Source organism: Corylus avellana, chromosome 1 (genome assembly GCF_965113065.1).
Source record: "Corylus avellana chromosome 1, dhCorAvel1.hap1.2, whole genome shotgun sequence".
Lineage (NCBI taxonomy): Eukaryota > Viridiplantae > Streptophyta > Magnoliopsida > Fagales > Betulaceae > Corylus > Corylus avellana.
Genome location: NC_142490.1, coordinates 44,527,749 through 44,553,261, shown reverse-complemented (window position 1 = coordinate 44,553,261; position 25,513 = coordinate 44,527,749). Strand labels below are relative to the sequence as shown.

Genomic DNA, 25,513 nt, shown 5'->3' with positions numbered 1-25,513 from the left:
GACTAGATTTGTGGGAGAAAAGTTTGATGGGAATGTCGCCAGAGGAAAGTAACTTGTTGCGTGATAGCTGCTGTTTATAACTTGAGTGAGAGCCTAAACGTAGGAAAAAGAGTAAAAGGAGTGAGCTTCAGTTAAAAGGCAGGGGATAGCTTACATAATGTCATTTGAGACACTAAGACTCTATAATTTTATATGAAGAAACTTTATGTCTCGGGTTGTGGCCATGAAGACTTATGACATCTTGATCATAAAAATAGACATAACATTATCACACGGTCACAACCAAAAAGGCTACGATAATACTATCACATGGTAAGCACTAAATTGAAGCCGATATTAATATCTTGTAATCCCACCTCAGCAATGTCATTGCCATCGGCTAAGATAAGACATTTGCAAAATTTCATAAGAAATAAATAGAAGAGTGAAAATGCAAGAGCAAAAGAGCAACTTAATTACTTGTCCAGAGGTAATTTTAGCCTGTACTGGAAATGCTTTCTCGAATTTCCCAGTTCTACAAGCTCCTTAGCTTCCTCAATCTTTGCCTTCTTGACCAACACATCCACTGCACGCTGTATTACCGCTGTGTCAATAATAAACTGGTGATTGATAACCTCCACACATAGCTCAATTGCCATATCGAAATCACCCTCTTCGCACAGACGTGGAATAAGGGCCGCATAAGTGACCCAATCAGGACTACATCCATTTTTTCTTAGCTCCCTATACCACCATTTCGCTTCCTCCAACTTTCCATCATTACAAAACCCTTTAATCAAAGCATTATAACTCATCACATCTGGGTTAATTGCTTTGCTCTGCATTTCATCAATCAAGTTAACTGCTTCTGATATTCTGCTGTCATGAACCATACCGCGCAACCTTGAATTATAACTTCTAATATCAGGAATAACATTCTTGCTCTCCATCATACACCATATCTTCTCTCCCTCCGAAAACCGACCATTGTTATAAAACCCATTGAGAAGCGTATTAAATGTTACCGAATCAGGCTCCAACCCATTCTTCTCCAACTCATCAAGCATCAAAAGCCCAGTATCCAACGAACCCATCTCACAAAATGCATTGATAACAGTATTATAAGAGACCAAATCAACTTCTATCGACACCCTTTGCGGTAGTCCCCGGAAAAGCTCCTCAACTTTATCGAATTTCTTGGAGTTCACACAAGCGGCCAAAAGGGCGTTGAAGGACTTCGATGTACGCGGACAATTCAGCTCAGGCATTTCTTCGAACACCTTGTGAGCATGGTCAAACATGCCCGCTTTACCAAACAAGGCGATAAGACGGATTGCAAATCCCTCGGAGGAGATGTCCGGGTATTTCTTCTGGGCTTCGAGGATTTCTTCTATCATAGAGAATTACTTGGCAGAAGCAAGGCGGCGAACCGTGGACTCGTAGATGCCGTGCGAGGCGCGGAAGCGGTGGGACGCGGAGGATTTCTTGAACTTCTCGACCACTTTTTCGAGTCTGCCTTCTTTGGAGCGAGCGCTTCGGGCCGAGGCTTTGACGGTGTTGGTTTGGGTTGTTGCACGGACAGAAGTACTGTTGAAGATGCCATGGAGACGACGGTGGAGAGAAGACATGGTTGTAGAGAAGGGTTTTACGACTAGGGTTTTAACATTCCAAACTTGAATGGAACGGTTGGCTTTAAGACAGGAAATGGAATACATTTGGGGATGGGGTAGGTTGAGTCCCCTATTGGGCGAGGTCATGCACATTATTGTTGCCACTTCTATTTCGATGGTGCTTGCAACCTGGCTTGTTTGGGAAAGCTACCCAACTCAATTTATTTTTTTTTATGTTTGGTAAAACACCTACTTTTTCCAACTCAACCCAACTAAAAAATATCATTAATAAAAATTTTAAAATTTATATATTTTTAGAGTTGGTAACCGAACTACCTTTGGAGTATAGGGGTGGCCGATGGACAAATTTTCAACCCAATTTGAAAAAAAATTTTGTCCGATGGCCGATCCACCCCCAAGCAATTTTCGCAAGTGGTTGAGCCACACCCAAATAGTTGTGGCTAATCCACCCCAAATATATATATATATTGTAATTATTTTCATTTTAGCTTATATTTTTTATAATTTTATTTTATATTATTCTTCGATAATATAAGAATACAAAAATCACACATCCAAACAGTATCCAAATACATTCGATAATAAATTTTCTTTATCTTTCTTTTTATCATTTAAATATTATTTATTTACATGTTCTTAATTATTTATTGTTTTAATTATTATTTATTCTCTTCCAAACCACTCTCAAATCTCAATCCCAGCTCTTCCTTTGTACTGGTCAGATCCATGGAGGAATCCATATCCCAAATACTTGTAGAGCTCGAAGAGATCTGCCACTCCGCTGTACCGGCCGGCATGGAGTATTTGCTGCATTTGACCTTTTGTGTTTTTATTTTTTATTTTTTATTTATTTTTTATTATTATTAAAAAGGGCAAGCGGGAAAGATTAACTATGATTATTCTACTTAAACTCAACCATCGTAACACTTATCGATTAGGAGCTGCAAAAGAGAGGCTTAGATTATAACACTCTAGTCTCATATTGAAAAGATGAAAAGTAGCCCACATAAAGTATGTGGTTTATAAAGATAATTATGAGTATTAAGTCACACATTACCTAATTACTAGATGGAATTGGACTTTCTAAAAAATTTTAAGAAAGCTTCAAATTAACTAATCATTTTAGACTGATAACGTAGATGTAATTAGCGCTTTCTCTTGTGTCGTTACATAGATGATGTGAATCATAAGCACTCTCTTAACTCCGTGTCCTTAGCTTAGCCATATTAGAGCATCAATGCGTACTAAGGTGACTTACATTAATTTTCGTTATGAGATCCCATACCATAATGTGCACCTGACCACTTAGAGGGTTTGTTTCGGCAATTGAGCCGCCATCCCCTTTTTTTTCTTTTTGTCTTTTTTTTTTTTTTTTTTTTTTTTTTCAATATATATAGGAAAGGAAAGGTTCTCTAGGCTGCTCATGCTTAAGTATTCGGATGAAAACACTCTTTCTAATTAAAGAGTTTTGTATCAATGTCGAAGAGGATAAAAAATTGGATGTAGAATTCATCCCATCTCCAAGTAAGTCTGGTAAATTCTATGCATTTATTTCGTAATAGAATTGAGTCTATTGAGATTGTCTCCATACCAAAAAAAATATTTAAGAAAAGAGGCTTTAAAGTATTCATTGCTAGTGCTCTAAATTCTAGGACGAAAACACTCTTTTTTTTAAAGAGTTTTGTATTAGCGTCGAAGAGGATAAAAAAATTGGAAGTAGAATTCATCTCATATCCAAGTATTCTGGGAAATTCTATGCATTTATTTATTAATTGAATCGAGATTCTCTCGATGCCTAACCATCTCTAGCTTCTATGGGCTAGAAGGTGCAGACAGGGGCGGTGTCACATAGTCAAAAACCCACATTGTTGGTGTTGTGCAAAAAATACACGATCACAATTACGGTTAAATAAGGCGAGAACAATCACACATAAGATAACACCAAAATTTAAGTGGTTCCCTCAATGTGAGGTACATTCACTGGCGGAAGCGATCATGAAGAAATTCACTATGAAAGATGAAGTACAAAAATATAGTGTAAAGAGAAAATCACTCAGACCTAAAACCCCAATACACTCAAATCTCACTATCACACAATAAAGATTATTTCCTAAAGAGAATACAAAAGACAGGAATACAAACTGTTCTTCTTTTGCTGAGATATGATGGTTATTGGTCTCTATTTCTTTTTCTCTCTCGCAGTAGCACCCTTTCTTTTTCTCTCTTATTTTGACTCCTCCAAAATCAAGAAGAAAACAGTCACGCTCTTTGTCTTCTCTCCTTTATTTTCTCTCATCTCTAACTCATGAAACCAAGAAGAAAATACAAGAGGTGCGGTGCACTAATCTGCTGCCCTTCAAACAGCAGCCCACAAATTCACTTGTGCGGCTCTATTGGTGTTTTTTGCACACCCTATTCACGTACAAAACTTTGGCTTTATACATGGGAAAAGTCGGTGCACTCCAATTCTCCTAATACAAGTCATTCTTGGATTCCATATAAGACAAAAACTATAAAGCCTTTTACAAGAAAGACTTGTACACCACGTGAGCCCCACACACCCTAACTAAGAGCATTCCCAGCAGACTCCCTATAAGAGAGTATGTTTCCTAAGTTTTAGGGAATATGTTCAAAAAATCACAAAAAATTTTTACAGCAGACCCCCTAAATGAACCCTAAACATTAGGATTGCTACAATGGAACCCAATATTTTGGGTTCCACAATTGCAATCCTTATGATTATTAAAATATAAAAAAATGATTCTCTCTCTTCTCTCGTCCACAATTCTCTCTCATCTTTCATCGCTCCTCTCATCTATATATACATATAATTAAAAAAACAAAAACAAATACTTTAATGATATAGGGAATGATTAAGAGAAACTATTGGGGTGTATTTTGACATAGAGAAGCAAAAAGTAGTTTGGATCCTTCAATGTAGGAAAAATGACGAAGAAGCTGCTGGTGTTAAAATGCTTTGATAGCATGTTGGAATAATGGAGAGATATAGAAGAGCGGAAGAATAATAGGAAAAGCAGAAGCACACAATGGACTACATTGTATTAAGTCTGATAATAATAATGAATATAGAGGCCTCTATTTATAAAGAGGCAAGTAACCTAATAGACTAATAAAAGGTAAATCTAGTAGACTAAGGAAAGGTAAACCTAGTAGACTAATAATATTTAAGGAAGTAAATAACAAGTAAATAACTTTAACATAATATTCTTAACATCCCCCCTCAAACTCACTGTGTAAACTTGAGTTTGGATAAATGAAAAAAGGAAAGAAAAATGAATTCGCCGAAAAAAGCTGCTTGTGCTAAAAGATTTACTGGAGTAACGCCATAAAAGTTGCTAGAGACCGATGGATTTTGCCTGAATTGAGCAATGCATTTAAGCTGGAACTTGATTCACTTGGTTGTAATTTGATTTGAAAACCATATACTAGTAATGAAGAAGCTCGCTTGGTCGGCTGAGAAAAGTAGGGCCGGTTAAAAGGGGCTTGTTTGGCCCGTAACCCTTGGACCGTCTCGCTTAGTCGGCTGAGCTAAACAAGGTTGGTTGAAGAGGCTAATCATGCTTGAAACCCTTGGATCGTTGAAAGGTCTGACCCAAAAAATAATAATAAAAAAAAAATTTCACTAGTAATGGATCGATGGCCTAGGAAAGGTTGCAGTGACCAGTGATGGCGGCATTTGACAAGACATAAGTGGGCCTATTGAAAGGGGCTTCTTTGGCCCAAAAACCCATGGAGCTAAGGAAATATTGGTCTGACCCGAGAGTGCCTACCCCAAAAAGAATGAATTGGATTGAACTATGCCAAAGAAAAATGCTATGGAACCGAATTAAACAATGCATGAACCAACTTGAATCGCATAAAACAAACGCCTAAATTTGGAGAAGAATCTTGTTTTCTGCCATACAGATATGCCAAAAGCAAAAATAGACCACAAATTTGAAATCAGGACGAAAAATTGAGTAGGAAACACTTGGTCAACTCTTTTCAGTGGTCAAAGTCAAAGTCAAAGGTCAAGGTCAACTCTAGCAAGTTGCTGATGTGGCAGGGTCCCTGACGTGGACGCTGTGATGACATGGCAGCGAGCTGACGTGGCAGATGGGTTGACATGGCAATGCTGATGACATGGCAGAGACTGATGACGTGGATGTAGGGCTGACGTGTCACTAGGGTAGATAGTGAAGCAGCGCCTGGCGCGTGTGGTGCACGCGCCTAACAGCGGCGGTACTGTAGTGCGTGAATCCCACGCGCAAAGGATTCCACCAGCGCGTGGGGGTGCGTCCGTGGTGGTATGACTGCGTTCTTGGTGGCGATGTGACCGTCGGTGCCGCATCTATGGAGCAGTTCAGAAATCGGATTGATCCACCTGACCTGGCGGCGCGTGGAGGCACTGCATCGGCGCGTGGACTGGGAGGCAGCACTTTATGGTGGCGCGTGTAGGCGCGTCAAAGTGTCTTTGGTGAAGATCTCGATAGATTTGGACTCGTCTGACCCTGATCTGTTGATTGGCGGTACCGTTGTTGTGATCAGAGCTTTGTAGAGGCCCGTAAAGGAACGAACAAATTCTTAGGCAAGTCTTGCCGGCGTAAAATTGACAGACTGAAGAAAGAATTGAGTAAGTCCTTTGCTATGAAGGACTTGGGACCCGCAAAGCAGATCCTTGGTATGAAGATTTCTCGTGATAGGAAGAAAGGAAAATTGTGGCTATCACAAGAGAGTTATATCGAGAAGGTATTGGACAGGTTCAACATGAGCAAGGCAAAACCGGTGAGCTCTAAACTTGCAGGGCATTTGAAGTTGAGTTCAAAGCAAAGTCCTACAAGTGAGAAAGAAAAAGATGAAATGAAGAAAGTGCCTTACGCATCAGCCGTGGGTAGCTTGATGTACGCCATAGTGTGTACGAGGCTTGACATCGTTTATGCAGTTGGAGTTGTCAGTCAGTTCCTTTCTAATCCTGGCAAAGAACATTGGGCAGCTGTGAAATGGATTATCAAGTATCTCAGAGGTACTTTGAGAGTATGTTTATGCTTTAGCAGTGGTCAACAGGTGCTTGATGGGTTTACAGATGCAGATATGGCTGGAGATATTAATTCTAGAAAATCTACTTCAGGGTACCTGATTACTTATTCAGGGGGAGCAGTGTCATGGTAGTCCAAATTGCAGAAGTGTATTGCTTTGTCTACCACAGAGGCAGAATACATAGCTATCACTGAAGCGGCCAAAGAATTGTTATGGATGAAAAAGTTCTTACAAGAATTGGGTCTACAGCAAGAGAGGTATGTGCTTTATTGTGACAGTCAGAGTGCCATCCATTTCAGTAAGAATTCAACTTTTTATTCAAGATCGAAACATATAGATGTTAAGTGTCATTGAATTCGTGATGCACTGGAGGATAAGCTGTTACAGCTTGAGAAAATTCATACTGATGATAATGCGTCAGATATGATGACAAAATCGTTACCTATACAAAAGCTTGAAATTTGCAGAAGCGCGGCAGGTTTGGTGGAGCCCCCCACATAATCGGGAGGGGGAGATTTGTTGGGAGTGGTCCCTCTTTATATGGGGACCATCCCACGTGGCAGCAACAAAGGGTTTTAAACCCTTTTGTGTGCTCTATATATATAACGTGAGACAAAAGAAAAAAAAAAAAAAAAGAGAGAGAAGAAAGAAAGAAGCGGTGCAGGAAACAGTGCGGCACAAGGAGAGAAAGAAAAAGAAGAAAAAAAAAGGTTAGGCCTTTTTTCACATCCGTCAGAGTTGGAAGGTCGTTTGTGGTTCGATCTTGATGCAATTTAATTTAGAGTGTTACTCCTGACGACGAGTGCTACATATTGACTGGTGTCGATCTTAGAATTCCTCTCCAATCGCTTGATTGCTAATACCTACTTGGTGAGATCTTTCTTTATTCTTGTTGGAATTCACTTTAGGGTGATGAATTTATGTTTAATCCAAGAATGCATGTATTATTGATGTAGTGATAACCTTTAGATATTTCTCTAGGGAAGACAATTGTAAACTCATTATTGTTGATAGTGGAAGATTTAACTGGACTAGGTCCCGTGATTTTTACCTACGCATTAGAGGGTTTTTCACGTAAAAATCTTGGTGTCTTGCTTGTGGGTTTGCTTGATTATTATTTTGCTATTGTGTTACTATTTAATTTGCATAAAGAGTGGTAAATTAATTTCGTTGAGCATCTAAAATTGGTGTTCACCCCTAACAAAGTACCTTCCTCCCTCCAAGGAAGATAAATTCTGAAACATAAAAATGTGGCAATAATTATGTTGAACATTTTGGAAGAAAAGAAACATGCCAAAGACTAAGCTCCATGTACTGGAATATAATTTCAATCTCAGATTATTATTGTACATAACGTACCACGCAAAAATAAAAATAATTTATTATTGAGCTACTCCCATCGATCATAACCAGATTTTAGTACTCTATCATTCATACCACTTAATCATGTAGTACTCTATAATCGATATCAATAATGAAGAAGAAATGAGAATCAATATATAAGAGATGTTGAATAAAAAAAAAAAAAAGAATCAAGATTGACAACAAACAGGGAAAAAACACTGTTCTCTCTCTTTATAAAACCTCTATCTCTAAAATACAGCGTATAGAGGTTGAATTATTTATAGCCTTGGGGCTAGGCTCTGGGCTCCTCTTTTAAAAAAAAAAATAATAATAAATAATAATAATAATAAATTGCGAAATTTTGAAAAATTGTTATGAATTTTAGGTATTTCTAAGAAATGGACCACTCTAAATTAATTTATACCTCTAAAATTTTTAATTTTTAGTTTTATCCCTCATCTAAAATTTTAATTCCGCCCTAACAGGGTATATATCTTAAAATAATACAAGATTTTTTTTTTTTTTTTGGTACATTCATTTAAAGGAAATTACGACATCCACAACCACGACTACAAAAAGAAAATAAAAGAAAGCCCTAAGTAGACCAAGTGGAGGGAGGTAAGTCCTTTTCACTAACAATCGGAGGGATATAGGTGAGAATGCTGCTAGAAAAAGATTTATGGAAGAATTTTAATTCTTAAAACTATTAGCAAGGTTTCCAAACACGTGTTGTTTGCTCGTGCATGTTTCACCATGCAAACGATTGAAGACCTTCCAACCAGTCAAAGATTGAAAAGATTAACACCTAATAAAATAGCGTGTTTAAGGTGTTGTATCATTTTCATTTAGGTGGGGCATGTCCGGCCAGGTACGACGTCGGCGAGTCAACAGGTTAATGACGTAACGTAATAGTACTATATAAACGTGGCCGAAGAGGCCGTAGGCCCATGGCAACCAATAATTCAAGCACCAGCTTTGACAGGTTGCTTCAATTATAGAGATTCATCGTCTGTAAAAGTCTTCGTCGCTTTTTGGGATGCTAGCTACAGACAATCTGAGATATGTTTGTGATTCACGCATGGGATTCTCTACGATTTGTTGAAATATGGAATTCATGTTGAATTTAAGCATCAAAATCTTTATAAAATATCACTTAAAATTGGCATGTCACATGTTATTGAAATAGACACAAAAAAAAAAAAAAAAAAAAAAAAAAACTTTTCTTTCAAAAAGATTCTCTTTATTTTTATAAAGACGTTTATTCTTCTAAAAATTAAAAGATAATTCTTTTTGCTAAAAAAATTAAAAAGGTAAAACTAGATCTTTAAGAAAAATAAAATGAGAGGTCATTAATTTGACATACTATAAGAGTTTATATATATATATATATATATATATATATATATATATATATATAACCTTAGGAGGTGGAATGTGGAACATGTTAAAAGGGATTTGAATGAAGCGGCGCATGGGTTGGCGAAGATAGCAGGGAATGTGGGTGTTTCTAATATCTGGATAGAGAAGATCTCCCAATGTATTTATGATGTCGTTATTTTAGAGCAATTTGCTCTTACTGTTTAGAGTTTTTTCGACTCTAGGCTTTTTCTGTTTAGAGAAGATCCCACTTCTTTTTGTATTTTTTCTTATTATTTTCTTTCACCGCATCTATTTATTATTATTATTTTTTTGTTATATTATTTCTTATTTCTTTGATATTTTATATGTTATACTTACTAATAGTAACGGACCAAAGTTGATTGATTTTAATTTGTTGTTGTTATGAGTTCTGTCGATTTTATTACACAACTAATTAAATTATATTTATAATTGTTTATCTTACCAGAAAAATAAAAAAATTTAGTTATATTATATATCTATTGAGAATAATATATTAACAAAATTTTAACATGAAAAATTGATTAGTAATCTAACATCTCAAATAATTAAAAGAATGATTTCTAAATTAATGTGTTTTAACATTTTAAAATTAAAAATACCTCATATTAATGAACTTTTTGCCTTATGTCTCGATTTTTATTGAGCCCCACCACCTGATTCACGCTGAAGATGCATGGCCAGTACTATTTGAATTATACGTGTTGCAAGTATTGACCAGATCCCCACCTCATCAATACTCTTCGGTAGGCCACTGTACGTACGTAGTATTATTTATGAACAGAATATTTGTTCAACTTTACTCCTTTGTCGTTGTTTTCATTTCTCTTTGAAAAAAAAGAAAGAGAAAACGATGAGATGGATAGAAAATTAAGCTGTTACCTGCGGCCATTCTTTTGGATTGTAAGTTAGTAACGTGTTTCTCAGACGTTGAACATTCCGACTTTCCTCACGACTACCAGTCCTTGATTTCCTCAAACCCTAATATGAAAGGAGGCCAGGACATATTTTACACATAGAATTAATGCTGCAATAAGGACATTTAAATGGTCGTAATTAAGGGACGGTTAGCTTGTTTCTATCTTTAGTGTTTTCTGTTCTGTTGTGCTTGTATTCTCTCTCAGTAGGTACTGCTTTTGGAGGTTTTTACTCAAACTCTCCCCCTCCATGTTTGTTTGTGTGTGCCGCTGATCTCCTCCGTGCTCGCTTCGCTGCTCATCGCTGGCTGTCGGGTCTTTTCACGCACCCCTCCCGCGCCAAGCTTTTTGTGCCACCTTCCACGGCGGTTTCCGGCCAGCTCGCAATCGGCCTCCTCCGGCTGCCGTGACCTGCTTTGAGTGTTTTTCGCGTTTATTTCCCTATATTGTTGTTTTTCTGTTTTGTATTTCCTTTGAGTTCCCCTGTATTTGGTTTTCTTTGCTGTAATTTCTTTTCCTGCATTAGTTTTATTGTTCCCTTTATTTCCCTGTATGGTTTTAATTATGCTTGTAATAAGGCTCTCTCCTCTTGCTTTGTTGCGCCCGGTTGCTGCCCATTTTTACTGGTCCAAACTCTTGGATTGTAGAAGTGAACTTTATCCTGGCTTTCGAGTCGAGGATGATGAGTATCGGCTTGGGAGTTTTGCTCTCAAGGCAGAGGAATAAGTATCGGCTTGGGGGTTTTGCTCTCAAGGCCGAGGAATAAGCGCTACCTATGCATTAGATGATGTTTGTTTGATGCAGATCTGAGTTTTAAACTTGATATTTAGTCATAGGTTAGCGGATGCTGTGTTTTGGTTGATTTGGTCTATTGTTGACGACTGTATCTTTAACTTCAGCTATGATTTACTTCAGAACTTTTTACTCTGTTTGTAAGAGCTTTAGGCTCGCAACTTTTATCAATTAATGAGTATGATATGTTTCAAAAAAAATAAAAAATAAATTAAGGGACGATTAATGTAGCTACAAAGTAATCAAAGGAGCTACAAAATTAGGGAATATGATCATCTCCAGTTCATTTTGGACTGGAGAATATTCAGTTCATGGTTAAGATTTATTCTTAAAAATCCTAAAGCCACAAATAGGACACATGTCTACTAACTAAAAATAATAATAAAATATTATTTTATATTTAAATAAAAATAAATAATAAAATATTAAGGCCACCCTCAATGGGGTGGCTGGACCACCCCAGTTTGGGGCTGGTTTGGCTTCGGCCACCCCCAAACCGCCAATCTGGGGTGGCTTCGGCCACCCCATGGCCCTTGGGGGTGGTTTGGCCACCCTCAAGGGCCAAATCTTAAAAAAAAAAAAAAAAAAAAATCGTTCGGCCCTTGGGGGGTTTGGGGTGGCCGAAGCCACCCCATGGCTCTTGAGGGTGGCCGGACCACCCCCAATGGCCAAATCTAAAAAAGAGATAATAATTTGTTTGGCCCTTTGGGGTGGTTAGACCGCCCCCGTTGGGCCTGGGGGTGGCTTCGGCCACCCCAAACCAGGCCAGCCGTCTGGGGTGGCTGAAGCCACCCCAGCCCCAAACTGGGGTGGTCCGGCCACCTCTTAATATTTTATTATTATTTTTAGTTAGTGAACAGATGTCTTATTTGTGACTTTAGGATTTTTAAGAATAAATTTTAGCTATGAACTGAATATTCTCCCGTTCATTTTGGATCGGAGAGAATCTTATTCCCAAAATTAGGCAAGCTATTAATGGCTATTGCTACACGTGGATGTCTATATATAACTCTCATACACAATCTTGTAGCCTTTTATTTCTTTAAGAAAGTGGGTTCAAGAACAGAATCAACGTGTTGACTAAGTAAGTCAACCTACCCACATTTGATAAGAAAAAAAAAATGTTTAAATTCAAAACAGGAGGATGACAACAACTTCATCTGTAAGTTATGTTTGGCAAGGGGAAGCCCCGCACTGTAGCTGGAACGGTAATGTTCCAGCTACAGTGCAATCTGATACCAACAGACGCTAATTTTGACTTTGTAATTTTTTTTTTTTTAAAAAAAAATTTGTTAAAGCAAAATATTAAAAAAAAAAAAAAAAAAGGAGGGCGGAGAACGATGGGGTGGCTCCAGCCACCCCCTTGGCCAAAATGGGGTGGCCGGACCACCCCATTTTTGGCCAAGGGGGTGGCTGGAGCCACCCCCAAGCCTATCTGGGGGTGGTTCGACCACCCCGGCCACCCCATTTTGGCCAAGGGGGTGGCTGGAGCCACCCCCAGACCGATCTGGGGGTGGTTCGACCACCCCCATGGCCAAGGGGGTGGTCCGGCCACCCCCTTGGCCAAAAAAAAAAAAAAAAAAAAAAAAGGGAAGGGGTGTATTTCGGGGTGGCTGGACCACCCCCAAAGGGCTGGGGTAGTTTCGGCCACCCCATACCGGTGGTCCGGCCACCCCCAAATACACCCCTTCCCTTTTCTTTTTTTTTTTTGGCCAAGGGGGTGGCCGGACCACCCCCTTGGCCATGGGGGTGGTCGAACCACCCCCAGATTGGGCTGGGGGTGGCTGGAGCCACCCCATCGTTCTCCTCCCTCCTTTTTTTTTTTTTTTTTTTTTTTTTTTTTTTTAATATTTTGCTTTAACAAAAAATTAAAAAAAAAAAAAATTACAAAGTCAAAATTAGCGTCTGTTGGTGTCAGATTGCACTGTAGTTGGAACAGTACCGTTCCAGCTACAGTGCGGGGCTTCTCCTTGCCAAACATAGCTATAGTGTTTATCAAGAGGCCCGGGTCACTGCCGGCACTGTAGTATTTTTTAAGAATATGTGTTTGATTAGTTTTAGTGAAAATATTTTATGGAAAAAAGTGAAAAAATATATTTTATATAAAAAAAATGTAAAAATTTTGTTTTGTAGTGATTTTTTATTCAAATAATAATAAAAAAAATTTTGATGTTGTATAAAAAGTAGGAATATTAGAATTAATTTTAGGGTGAAGATTTTTTTTTTTTTTTTGGAATTGAGGAAGAGGCCCGGTACAGTAGCAATCTGTTGCATTGGCACAAGGTTGGCTTAATGTCACGTGGTATTAAGTATATTCTGTCACAGGGGCGCTGGAATTTATTGCTAGGCCAATTATGCTAGCTACTGCTTAAGGTCCCTAATTAATAAAGAGTCCTCATTTTTTTATATATTAAATTTGTCAAAAAAAAAATAATAAAAGGTCTCAATAAAAATAAAATAAAATTAAGGATGTCTTATTTTTTATTTTTTATTTTTTATAACAATGATTTTTCTCTATTCATTTCATAAAAATAAAGCATTTTGTTCTAATAAAACAATATCATAATTACAATAAGAAATTTCTCCCATCCAAATTTGATCTATGTTTTGTTTAACTCTTTGAATGTTACAGTTCCAATCAATTTCTATATCTATAGCATATTCCGGCAAATCATGGCTCTAGCCAGTGCTCGTCCATCACAACTTTCTCAATTAGACAGTGATTTTTTTGGCTTTTTCATCTCCACTATAAGTGCATTGAGTTATTCCCATCAATCATAACCAGATTTTAGTACTTTATCATTGAAACTCCTTAATCATGTAGTACTAAAAAGATTTATCGAAGAATTTTAATTCTTAAAACTATTAGCTAGGTTTCACACACATGTTGTTTGCTCGTGCATGTTTCTCCATGAAAACGATTGAAGACCTTCCAACCAGTCAAAGATTGAAAAGATTAACGCCTAATAAAATAGCGTGTTTAAGGTGTTGTATCATTTTCCTTTGGGTGGGGCATGTCCAGGTGCTACGCCGGCGAGTCAACAGGTTGATGACGTAACGTAATAGTACTATATAAACGTGGCCGAAGAGGCCGTAGGCCCATGGCAACAAATAATTCAAGCTCCAGCTTTGACAGGTTGGTTTAATTATACAGATTCATCGTCCGTAAAAGTCTTCGTCGCTTTTTGAAATCTGAGATATGTTTGTGATTCACGCATGGGATGCTCTACGATTGTTGACATATGGAATTTAAGTGATGTACCATATTTAAAATTTAGAAAAATTATAAACTAGAGCATGACCCACTTCTTTTTGTATTTTTTCTTCTTATTTTCTTTAACGGCATCTTTTTTTTTTTGTTATATTATTCCTTATTTCTTTGATATTTTATATGTTATACTTACTAATAGTCACGGACCAAAGTTGATTAATTTTAATTTGTTGTTATTATGAGTTCAGCCGATTTTATTACACAACTAATTAAATTATATTTATAATTGTTTATCTTACCAGAAAAATAAAAAAAAATTAGTTATATTATATATCTATTGAGAATAATATATTAACAAAATTTTAACATGAAAAATTGATTAGTAATCTAACATCTCAAATAATTAAAAGAATGATTTCTAAATTAATGTGTTTTAATATTTTAAAATTAAAAATACCTCATATTAATGAACTTTTTGCCTTATGTCTCGATTTTTATTGAGCCCCACCACCTGATTCACGCTGAAGATGCATGGCCAGTACTAATTTGAATTATACGTGTTGCAAGTATTGGCCAGATCCCCACCTCATCTATACTCTTCCGTATGCCACTGTACGTACGTAGTATTATTGATGAACAGAATATTTGTTCAACTTTACTCCTTTGTCGTTGTTTTCATTTCTCTTTGAAAAAAAAAAGGGAAGAAAGCGATGAGATGGATAGAAAATTAAGCTGTTACCTGCGGCCATTCTTTTGGATTGTAAGTTTGTAACGTGTTTCTCAGACGTTGAACATTCCTACTTTCCTCACGACCACCAATCCTTAATTTCCTCAAACCCTAATATGAAAGGAGGTCAGGACATATTTTACACATAGAATTAATGCTGCAATAAGGACATTTAAATGGTCGTAATTAAGGGACGATTAATGTAGCTACAAAGTAATCAAAGGAGCTACAAAATTAGGGAATAGGATCATCTCCAATTCATTTTAGACTGGAGAATATTCAGTTCATGGTTAGGATTTATTCTTAGAAATCCTAAAGCCACAAATAGGACATATGTCTACTAACTAAAAATAATAATAAAATATTATTTTATATTTAAATAAAAATAAATAATAAAATATTAAGGCCACCCTCAATGGGGTGGCCGGACCACCCCAGTTTGGGGTTGGTTTGGCTTCGAATTCGTTTGGCCCTTGGGGGGTCTGGGGTGGCCGAAGCCACCCCATGGCCCTTGGGGGTGGCCGGGCCACCCCCAAGGGCCAAATCTCAAAAAAAAAAAAAATTCGTTTGGCCCTTGGGGGTGGCCGGACCACCACCCCCAATGGCCAAATCTAAAAAAAAAAAGATAATAATTTGTTTGGCGCTTTCGGGTGATCGGACCACCCCCGTTGGGCTTAGGGGTGGCTTCTGCCACCCCAGACCGGCCATCTGGGGTGACCGAAGCCACCCCAGCCCCAAACTGTGGTGGTCTGGCCACCTCCAACGGGGTGCCCAGCCACCTCTTAATATTTTATTATTTTTTGTATTTTTATTTAAATTTAAAATAATATTTTATTATTATTTTTAGTTAGGGGGCAGATGTCCTATTTATGGTTTTAGAATTTTTAAGAATAAATTTTAATCATGAACCGAATATTTTCTAGTTCAGACCGGAGAGAATATTATTCCCAAAATTAGGCAAGCTATTAGTGGCTATTGCTACGCGTGGATGTCTACATATAACTCTCATACACAATCTTGTCGCCTTTTATTTCTTTAAGAAAGTGGGTTCAAGAACAGAATCAACGTGTCGACAAGTAAGTCAACCTACCAACATTTGAAAAGAAAAAAAAAATGTTTAAATTCAAAACAGGAGGATGACAACAACTTGCCAAAAGGCCCGGGCCACTGCCGACACTGTAGTGTCTTTTTAGGAATATGTGTTTGATTAGTTTTAGTGAAAATATTTTGTGGAGAAAAGCAAAAAAAATATATTTTATATGAAAAAGTATAAAAAATTTGTTTTGTAGTGATTTTTTTATTTAAATAATAATAATTAAAAAAAAAATTGATATAGTATAAAAAGTAAAAATATTGAAATTAATTTTAAGGTAAAGATTTTTTTTTTTTTTTTGAAATTGAGGAAAAGGCCCGGTACAGTACCGGTCAGTTTCATTGGCACAAGGTTGGCTTAATGTCACATGGTAATAAGTATATTCTGTCACAGGGGCGCTGGAATTTATTTCTAGGCCAATTATGCTAGCTACTGCTTAAGGTCCCTAATTAATAAAGAGTCCTCATTTTTTTATATATTAAATTTGTCAAAAAAATAATAATAAAATTAAGGATGTCTTATTTTATTTATTTATTTATTTTTATAACAATGATTCTTCTCTATTCATTTCATAAAAATAAAGCATTTTGCTCTAATAAAACAATATCATAACTACAATAAGAAATTTCTCTCATCCAAATTTGATCTATGCTTTGTTTAACTCTTTGGATGTTACAGTTCCAATCAATTTCTATATCTATAGCATATTCCGGCAAACCACGGCTCTAGCCAGTGCCCGTCCATCACAACTTTCTCAATTAGACAGTGATTTTTTGGCTTTTCCATCTCCACTATAAGTGCATTACCAAACGCAATCCCCTTTGAGGTCTTTACCATCGGTAACAATTCTTTCATATGCATGATAATTTCTCCACTATCGGTCAATGATTTGCTCATAGGAAAGAACCAGAGAGAAAATAAAAGACAGATCAGAGATCTAATTAGATTGTTACTCTTAAAGTTTCGTACAAACAAATCCTTAGAAAACAACTAAAGGAAATTGAAAAAAAAAAAAAAAAAAAAAATTCCACTCTGTAGATCGCTGTTGAAATCAACCTTAGAGAGAGGACAAACAGGAACTGCTGCAAAGCCTGAGCATCAATAAACTCACCATTGTGTTATTCAAAAAATAAAAATAAAAAATTGGGGAAGAAGGTTCATTTTTATATGTTATATATGCTTGCTATGATCACGCATTGATTTTAGTTTGTGGTTATTACGATCGAGTTCCGATTACGCACGTGTCGTCAATTTTATAACACAACTAATTAAATCCCTACTTTACAAAAGTTTACCTTACCCTAAAGATAAAATAGATTATCATATTAACTTTTGCCTGCTAATTATGCCTCAATTTTTATTGAGGCACCACCTGATTCACGCTGAAAATGACCAGCACTAGCTAGTCTGAATGATAGGCGTTGGAATTATATATTATGGAAAAAGATAGATGAGAAATGAATGAGCAGGACTGTAACGTGTTTAATTTCTTCAGACGTCGTTGAATATTCCCACTATCAATGGTGGTCCTACGACCGTCCTTCATTTCCTCAAACCCTAATTCAAAGAAGGACATAATAATTTTCCACATGGGAGGCTGCAAATTAACATCTCTAGAGAAGGTGCAAAAGTTCTAATTAGTTTCTTTGAGATCAGGAGTTGTGGAAATTGAGTGGATGAGACCAACTGTACTACTGGCGAGGAAATTAACAAGGGGGGTATTAGTGGAGGACCAGTCTATTGGAAACTTGCAAGCAAGAAAAAAATGGTGGCCCATGGGATCGACGTTAGTCTGAGTACTATTGTCTACAATAATTGAATCAAGCACTCGATCGAGTGGCCGTCGATCGTCTTGAGTGCTTCACATCAGCTTGTGAAGTACGCCGGCCACAAGTGCTCTGAAAGTGACTAGGGCTTATCTAACGACCAAGTAATTTATTTATTTATTTATTTTTTTTCTTTAAGGGTTTCTTATAATAGACTTATTGAATTTTCGAAAAAAAAAAAAAAAAAAAAAAAAAAAAAATTTACTCTTTGAACTTTTAGTTTTATGCAATCTATCCCCTCCATTAGTTTTTGGCATTAACTCCTACCCGAACCTATGAAAAATACCAAAAAAAATTTAATTTGAAATTAAGTGTAAATTTAGAATTTTATAAAAGTTTTAAGGGTAGAAATGTCATTTCATCTCTTTTACTATTTGTTTTACTGCCTGAGGGGGTAGATTGCATCAAATTAGAAGTTTGATGAATAAAATTGAGAGTTTTACAACTTTGGGGAGGTATTCTCAAAACAAGTGAAAGTTCCAAGAGTCTTTGCATGTGAAGTTTTCCCTATAATTTATAAGTGAAACACTAAATCCGATCCTACTCAAAGTTATTAGGAAAAATTTTCACTAACTTTAGAAGTACGTATCACCGTTTTTGTAATCATATTCTTAAACTTTAATTTTTACAAAGTTTGTATCTCAAAAGAAATTTCTTTTAAAATTGGCCCTAATTCAGGAGCCCTTTTATAACCTAGCATAAACTCTTCTAAATCTATGATATTATCTAGGGAAAATTATACATAACTTTTTCAAACTAGCATCTCATTGTCAAAGTCCCCTTCAAACAATCAATTGTGTCAAGGTCACACTTAAACTACTAGAAAAATGTCAATGCCTTCCAAGGACAGACAAAAAAGACCATAAATTTATTTAATAAGACAAACATATTTCAATAAATTTGAAAAAAAAAAAGAACAAAAAAGTAAAAATAATAAAGAATAAAGAAGTGATAGTTCGAAAACCAACTCCCAAAAAAGGCTCGAGGGACCACCCCCAGGTGTTGGAGATATTGGTTCAGCCACCTCCTTGGGTGTTTTTTTTTTTTTTTTTTTTTTTTTTCTAACAATTTTTAATTTTTTAGATTTTTCTTTTACTAATGGTATTTTTGTCATTCGGGTGGGCATTACTTTTTATTTATTTATTTTGTAGTTTAGGGAAATATTGACCAAATTAATAGTTTATGAGGGACATTAATAATAAAGTGATACTTTGACGAGGGTATGCCTACTTTTTCCTATTATTTATAATACAATATCTTATGGCTAAAAGTTCATTCTCGCAGTGACCATCGACTTGTTACTGAACCCATTTGGACCGAAATTGGGTGGTTTTCGAATTTTGACCCAAGGGGCCGGTATTGGAAATGGAATGTGAATTTGAGCCAAGCCAAATTGAATCGAATTTCATGCATAGACAGAAAAATTCAGGTTTAGCATCAAAAATCTCTTTTGCAGCGAATTTGAGAACGACAATGAAAGGGGCTACCTTTAAAACCCGAGATTTTGAGAAAAACATGGAGAGTGTGAAAATACATGCTAAAGGAAGAAAATTTGGAAAGAGAAGAAGAAATAGAAGAAGAAGATAATACAAATGATTACATCTTTATTTAGTAATTTGAATATTACAAGAAAGAACAATATATAGGCATATGAAGGGAGCACATCCCATATATTATGACGTAAATCATGAGTTGTGATGGAAAGTAATATGCAATCTCATAAAACATAGATGAGTAAATTATAAGATTGTTGCCTTGCTTGGATATACTTGACTTAATCAGATTTTATCTTCTAATAGAGAGAACTGACGAATTAGAATTAGCAATCACAATTTGAAGAAGAGCTTGGTCTGGTTTGATTTTGCGTAAAACTGTACATGGAGATGCGAATACGGTTTAGATATGTGATTATTAACTGTTAATCGGCTGCGGTTGATAACATAGGTCCGGCTGGGTCAATACCGATCGAGCGGGTTTTGCCCATTCCTACTCGCAATGGGAGCACGCTTTGAAACCGGTCTACCGGGACAAACGCATTTAATGTTGTCTACATGTGGTAATCAGGACAGGCTCTCGGTAGGTCATAGGTGCTGAAAAAAGACAAGCACGAAGTAAGTTCTCAGAATTTGTGCTCGGTCGGGCATGTTTCACATCAATAATAACTTTTACTGTGTCACGTCAAAAAAAAAAAAAAAATTGAAAAACACGTGACATTTTCTCTTTAGTTTCTATAATTTGAATTACATACCTGAGTTCACAAAAAATACAGCTTTATCTCCCAACGTGTTACACGTGATCCGTAACAGCGGACGTACGTATATAGTGATGATATGTATGAAACTTTTGATAAGTGGGCGCACGTGAAAAAAACTATAAATAGGATCAAGACCATCTTCTTAATTACGTACCATAAAACTTTCCGAAAGAAAAATCTCTCGGCTCCCTCCCTCCCTCTCTCAATCACTAGCTCTGAGATATACTCATTTCTCCTCCTCCATGGCATCGACGACTGAATCCTTCTTTGCTCCCTCTAATGCCCCAAATTCACATACTGACAATCCAAACCCCTACAGCCTGAGCTCCATGACTAGTGCTCAACACTATTGGAGCATTGCTCATGATCTCACATCGGCTTCTCCTCCCTTAGAACCACACAACTATGGAATTAAACATGATATGGTATGTTTTGTGCCGTATTTTGTCTTTATCACCTTATTATTCAATTTTCTAAAACTGACACGGTCGGTCGATATGCAGGGTAGTGTTGGTGTCCAACATAAACAAAAAATGGAAGTATGCAGGCATGTGCTAAGGAAAATAGGAGAAGATCATACATTTGAAAGTTTATACATGATTGATGCTATCCAACGTCTGGGAATTGACAACTACTTTCAAGAAGAGATTGGAGCAATTTTACATGGGCATTATGTAAAATACGTGGCTCATGGCGGTGACTGCGGTCATGAGCTTCATAAGGTTGCTCTACGCTTTCGACTGTTGAGGCAACAAGGCTACTATGTGCCTGCCGGTCGGTATTAATTAATAACCTTTCTTTACCCCTTAAACCTAGCTTATTCTATATCTATATGTTAACGCCATTAATTATGGTTTGGAATAGATATATTTAACAACTTTAAGGGCAAAGAGGGAAAGTTCAACAAAGAACTGGCTGAAGATATTAACGGATTGATGGCTTTGTATGAAGCTTCACAACTAAATATAGAAGATGAAGACATACTTGATGAAGCTGGAAAGTTTAGCGAGCAGCAGCTGAATGCACGGGTGAGACATCTTGATGAGAGCCAAGTCAGAGTTGTTGGGAATACTTTGAGGCATCCTTACCACAAAAGCTTGGCAAGGTTCATGGCCAAAAGCTTTTTTGGTAATTTTCAGCAGATAAATGGATGGCCGAATGATTTAGAACTACTAGCAAAAATGGATTTCAATATGGTCCAATCCATGCACCAAAAGGAAATTGCTCAAATTTCCAAGTAAGTTTAATATATATTGATCCACAACTTGATCTCATGCATAATTGCCAAGATAATTATTCACCTCTAATTAACGTAAATCTTTTTCATCATATATAGATGGTGGGCAGATCTTGGTTTGTCTAAGGAGCTAAAGTTTGCAAGGAACCAACCACTCAAATGGTACATTTGTTCAATGGTGTGTCTTACAGATCCAGACATGTCAGACGAAAGGGTTGAGCTCACAAAACCCATTTCTCTTATTTACATAATAGACGACATTTTCGATGTTTATGGAACGATTGAGGAACTCACTCTCTTCACAAAAGCTGTCAACAAGTATGCATCTATATATCACAGGAATTAATTTTCTCTTCTCTTGCCCTATCAACCAATATTACTGATTAATAAATTGCACACAGATGGGATTTTGCTGCTCTTGAGCAACTACCCGAGTACATGAAGATATGCTTCAAGGCTCTTTACGACATCACCAATGAAATTAGTAACAAGATACATCAAAAGCATGGATGGAACCCAATAGACGCTCTAAGAAAGACGGTATATATATATGTCAATAATTAATCATACCATCTGAAAAGAAAAATATTTATTGTCAATAAAAATAAAGCATATATATATCTTCATGAAAATTATAAATATGACGCACATCTCCATGATTGTTGCAACTGCAGTGGGCGAGTTTGTGCAATGCCTTTCTAGTAGAGGCTAAATGGTTTGCTTCTGGGCACTCACCCAAGTCAGAAGAGTATTTGGAAAATGCAGTTATTAGTTCAGGGGTTCATGTCGTACTTGTTCACACTTTCTTTCTTTTGGGCCAACGTGTAACCAAGGAAACTGAAGATCTTGTGGATAACCTACCGGGCATTATTTCTTCGCCGGCCACAATTCTTCGGCTTTGGGATGACTTGGGAAGTGCCATGGTAAGCTGCCAATTATTAAGATATTCTTCTGTTTTAAAAATTCACCAAAATAGAACTAAAATTTGCCATATATCGTCTCCTTTATTGGTTTGGGTTTTTTGTTTGGCCAGTAAAATATCAGGTGATATTTTATGAATCTCTGTTGCTATACTTTTAATTTCGACCGTTCAATCATATGAAGAACTAAAAACACGATACCACATAAATAAAAAAAAAAGAAAAAAGAAAAAAGATAAAGTACAAGGAATATAAATGAATGGAATGGTCATTAAAGTGACGTCCATGTCATTTCTAGTCATTTGGCCAACATTTTTGTGGTGCAAGCTGCGGTCCTATCTGTACCTGCCACAGGTAACTTGTGTCGACTTGTGAGGCATTGCGACAATATTTGTTGGGGACCCTCGGCCAAGATTTTTAGACCAAAAAAAAATTTATTACAGAAATCACAAGGAAATATTTCCTGAAATCAAAATATGTTTAAGAATATTTTCAAAGAGAAATTGAAAATTCTTTACACAAAATGGTTGATGTGAGTGCAGGATGAGAGTCAAGAAGGGCGCGATGGATCATACATAGACTACTACGTGAAGGAACACCAAGGTTGCTCCATCAAAGAGGCACGAGAGAAGGTTGTGAGTATGATTGCAGATGCATGGAAGCGGCTAAACAAAGAGTGCCTCTCTCCAAATCCATTTCCAGCAGTATTCACTAAGGCTTCTCTTAATATTGCAAGAATGGTTCCATTGTTGTATAATTATGACGACAACCATTGCCTTCCAAGCTTCCAGGAGCATTTGAAATCCGTGCTTTATGAAAGCGTCTCACTTTAAGGGAAATATATATATATATATATATATATATATATATATCAAGCCTTTGCGTAATTTCTATATTGTAAACAGCTTTATTGGATGTATTAAAAACTATGCCAATGAGCTGCCAGCCATCAAGTAAAATTACTCCTTCAACTTGATGTTCTGAAAAAGCCTTTATCTTCAATTCCCAAGCTCTTACTGTGTTAAGATTATGTATGTATTAGATATGTTTTTTTAATGGTTACATTTATATAAATCTATAATTTGGCCATAATTTATATTTAAACTGTTAAGTATGACCGGTTGAGAAGGATGAATTAAATCCCTCCCATTGGGTATTCCTCGGGTTTCTTCGGAGCCAAAGCTTCCTTGCCATAACCACCATCAACTCAAATTCATCAGCTTCCAATCTGTGGTTTCCATATGAAAAAGAAAAAGAAAAAAAACAGACGTGCGCAATTTTTTTCTCTTTACAGTCTTTCATTCTCATTCTCATTCCACGTCCCTTTCTCCCAACTCTCTCCACTATCCAACATTAGCCTCTCTCGTCTTTTTTCTCTCCACGATCGACTCTCTCCACCTCTCTCTTTCTCTTTTTCAACTCACTAACATTAACAAAAACAGGATCTATTAGCCTAAAAATTCAAATAGGAGGTAACCTTTTCACACTGACAATATTTTGTTTAAATTTTAAATTTTTTTACTCATAATTTTTAATAGTTGAACCGTGCAAATTGCAAATATTGAAAGGGTTTTTCACTTTTCTATTTTATTTTAATGAATTAAGTGTCTTAATGCATTAAGATCTCTCCCTTTATTAAAACATGATTTTTCCTTAATCAATGCCTTTTGACCCTTCTTTTTATTAACTAGCGTTTATCGCTCTCCCTCTCACCCTAAGTCACTCTAAACGCACGTCTAGCTCCTTCCATCGCAACGACAACGTTTCTGTTGAGAATAAAGTTGTATATTGAATCACACGATATAATGTACAGAAGAGGCCTATATATAGGTGAATAATACAGACCTAGTAGAATAAGAAAAGGTAAACCTAGTAAACTTAGAATACCAAAGAAAGTAAATAGCAATAACATAATATTATCTAACAGCTCCTCACAAGCTTAAGGTGGAGTGCGAGAGACCAACTTGAGGTTGGATACAAGATCACGAAAACGCCCTGGAGGATGTGACTTTGTAAAGATGTCTGCGAGCTGATTACGGGACGTGACAGAATGAAGCTGTAGTGAGCCCTGAAGAAGATGATGACGAACAAAATGACAATCAATCTCAATATGTTTTGTCCGTTCATGAAAAACATCATTATGAGCAATTTGAATAGCACTCTTGTTGTCACAGTGTACAGGAGTAGCAGAAGAAAGAGAGACACCCGTATCTTGTAACAACCATCGCAACCAAAGAAGCTCTGCAATAGTGTCAGCTAGAGCACGATATTCTGCCTCAGTACTAGATCAAGCAACAACAGTCTGTTTCTTACTTCACCAAGAGATAAGCGAGGTGCCAAGTAGAAAACAATAACCAGTGGTAGAGCGACGATCTGTTGGATCACCCGCCCAATCAGCATCAGTATAAGCATGCAGCTGTAGAGGAGACTGAGAGGAGAAATAAAGCCCATGAAATAATGTTCCCTTCAGGTACCGAAGAATGCGTAGAACAGCTGAGAAATGAGTGGACCGAGGAGCAGCATAAATTGACTCACCTGATGGACAGCATACGAGATATCAGGTCGAGTGACAGTAAGGTAGACAAGACTGCCAACTAAATGCCAATATAAGGTAAAATCATGAAGTGGCTCGCCATCATGAGGAGTGAGACGAGTATTAAGCTCAGTCGGTGTGTCGACAATCTTACTGTCTGTGAGATTGGCCCGAGAAAGTAGATCAGATATATACTTGACCTGTGTTAAATAATAACCATCTGAAGAAGAGGAGATCTCAAGATCAAGAAAATAGCTAAGAGGGCCAAGATCTTTCATCTCAAAGTGTTGACTGAGAAACTGTTTAAGTTTCTGAATACCAGTCATATCATCTCCAATGATAATCATGTCATCAACATATAGTAGAAGAAGTATGGTACCCCGGTCTGTGCGGCAAATAAACAAGGCTGAATCATAAGAACTGATGGAGGTAGTGGCCTTAAACTTAGCAAACCATGCTCGAGGTGCTTGCTTAAGGCCGTATAGAGCTCGACGAAGACGACAAACCTTGTTTGTAGGATGAGATAATCCAGGAGGTGGCTGCATATAGACTTATTCACTTAAATCACCACTAAGGAAGGCATTTTTGACATCCATTTGACAAAGTGACCAATG

At 36.8% G+C, this 25,513-nt stretch overlaps 1 protein-coding gene and 1 pseudogene across 1 annotated transcript; one reads left to right on the top strand and one right to left on the bottom strand.

Moving 5' to 3' along the window:
- Window positions 1-455: 455 nt before the first annotated feature.
- Window positions 456-1,699, bottom strand: LOC148589916 (uncharacterized; annotated as a pseudogene).
- Window positions 1,700-20,379: 18,680 nt separating this feature from the next.
- Window positions 20,380-23,430, top strand: LOC132172670 ((3S,6E)-nerolidol synthase 1-like). The gene is made up of 7 exons (XM_059584214.2): window positions 20,380-20,634; window positions 20,713-20,983; window positions 21,074-21,446; window positions 21,546-21,764; window positions 21,848-21,986; window positions 22,121-22,369; window positions 22,909-23,430. Exons 1-7 carry the CDS (start codon window positions 20,452-20,454, stop codon window positions 23,197-23,199), a joined length of 1,725 nt encoding a protein of 574 aa, XP_059440197.2. The 5' UTR covers window positions 20,380-20,451; the 3' UTR covers window positions 23,200-23,430.
- The last annotated feature ends 2,083 nt before the right edge of the window (window positions 23,431-25,513 follow it).